The sequence below is a fragment of the Colobus angolensis genome, unplaced genomic scaffold (assembly GCF_000951035.1).
Source record: "Colobus angolensis palliatus isolate OR3802 unplaced genomic scaffold, Cang.pa_1.0 Scaffold209, whole genome shotgun sequence".
In the NCBI taxonomy this organism is placed as follows: Eukaryota; Metazoa; Chordata; class Mammalia; order Primates; family Cercopithecidae; genus Colobus; species Colobus angolensis.
Window position 1 is genome coordinate 56586 of NW_012115255.1, and position 1472 is coordinate 58057.

A 1472-nucleotide genomic window follows, 5' to 3' on the forward strand; every position below is an offset into this window, starting at 1 on the left:
CCTGTAGTCCCAGCTACTCCGGAGGCTGTGTGAACAGCAAGGGGTCAGTCTGGTTGGGGGTCTGTTTGGCTGGGGTCTAGATAGGGCCTGATTTGCTGGGGGTCCATCTGTGTGAATAGCTGGAGATATGTACTCATTTGGGGGACTTCTCTGTCAATCCGGAGGATCATGTCTGACCAACCAACTGGGGTTCACCCATCAAGATGAGAGTCTGGCTGGCTGGCTGGGATGTCAGGATTCCATGTGGCTGATGTCTGTCTGGCAGTCTATCTGGTTGGTTAGGAGTCTGGCCAGGTCTTTTCAGCCAGCCAGCCCACCTGGGGGATGGGGGTAGGGTCTGAGAAGTCTGTGTGTCTTGTTCAGCTGGGGATCTGTTTACATCTGTCTAACTTAGAGATCCACCTGGCTGTCCAGCTGGCAGAGGTATCTGTCTTTTGGGGGCTCTGTTTGTTGGTCTCTCTGGCTGGGGGTCCCTTTGTCCACCTGTGGACTGTATCTCTGAAGGTTTGGCTGTCTGTCCAGGTTGGTGGTCCATCCGTCTATCTGCCTATCTGGAGGTCTTTTTATCGGTCTGCCTGGATGGCGAGGGGTCCATCCATTTCTCTGTGTGGTCCCCTGAGTGTTCAAGTGAGGCAGGCTCAGGTGCTGAGGATGGACCAGTGCGTTATGTGGTGAGGAGAGCAGTCTCTGGAAGCTCATCTGTCCATTCTCCCCTTCCTAACTCAGGGGCCAGGCCCCTTCCCGATCTTCTTTCTTGAATCTGCTCCGTGTAGCCTCACCAGCCATTATACCAAACCTGCCTCCTCCAGCCTCCAGCCTTGAATTCTACAGTCCCTGGGGCAAAGCCCCCGCATTTCCCACCCTAAGGAACTTTTATTCTGATTCAGGCGCACAGTTTCCATTCTGCACGCGGCGCTCAGCAGCGCCGGGACATCAGCAGTCCGAGCTCACACGAGGCAACAGGCAGGAGCTGGCGCAGACTCACACGCGGGTCCACTCTGCAGGGGGGTCCCGGGGCCCCTTCGGCCTCCCAATGCGCAGGTTGAAACCTGGGGGAGGAAGGGTGCCGTGGGTCTCACGACGAAGCTGCGGTGTGCGGAGGCTGGCAAACACGAAGAAGGCCATCCCCCTGCCCCCAGGACATCCACAGGACTGAGCTCCATGCCCCATCCCTCAACCCCAGACTCCTGGGGTTCACTCAAAGCCGCCAAGTCCCAGCAGCCCAGGCCCTCCCTGACTTACCCAGCCCACCGGTCTGAGCTCCGCCCGCCACGTCCTCGTAGGCGCCAGATGCGGCAGGACTTTGGTCAGCAGGAACTGAGGGCAGGAGACCCCCCGCCACGAGTCAGCTCCGGAAGCCCCAGGGAGTCCCAAGACCCCACCCCTGGCGGGGATGCTTCCCCCGAGGCCCGAAGAGGAGGGCCGAGGGCGCCTGGCGGGAGAAGGCGCACACCCCAACGTGGCCTCGAGCC

General features: G+C 59.9%; 1 protein-coding gene across 1 annotated transcript in view; it reads right to left on the reverse strand.

Moving 5' to 3' along the window:
• Positions 1-566: 566 nt before the first annotated feature.
• The window catches only part of LOC105512038 (tyrosine-protein phosphatase non-receptor type 18-like), a 17459-nt gene continuing 16553 nt past the window's right edge, over positions 567-1472 (reverse strand). Inside the window, exons 13-14 of the mRNA XM_011942293.1 lie at positions 1243-1347; positions 567-1049 (exon numbers count right to left, since the gene is read on the reverse strand). Coding sequence (XP_011797683.1) covers positions 982-1049; positions 1243-1347 — 173 coding nt within the window. The 3' untranslated portion in view covers positions 567-981. The remainder of the gene's footprint in view (positions 1050-1242; positions 1348-1472) is intronic.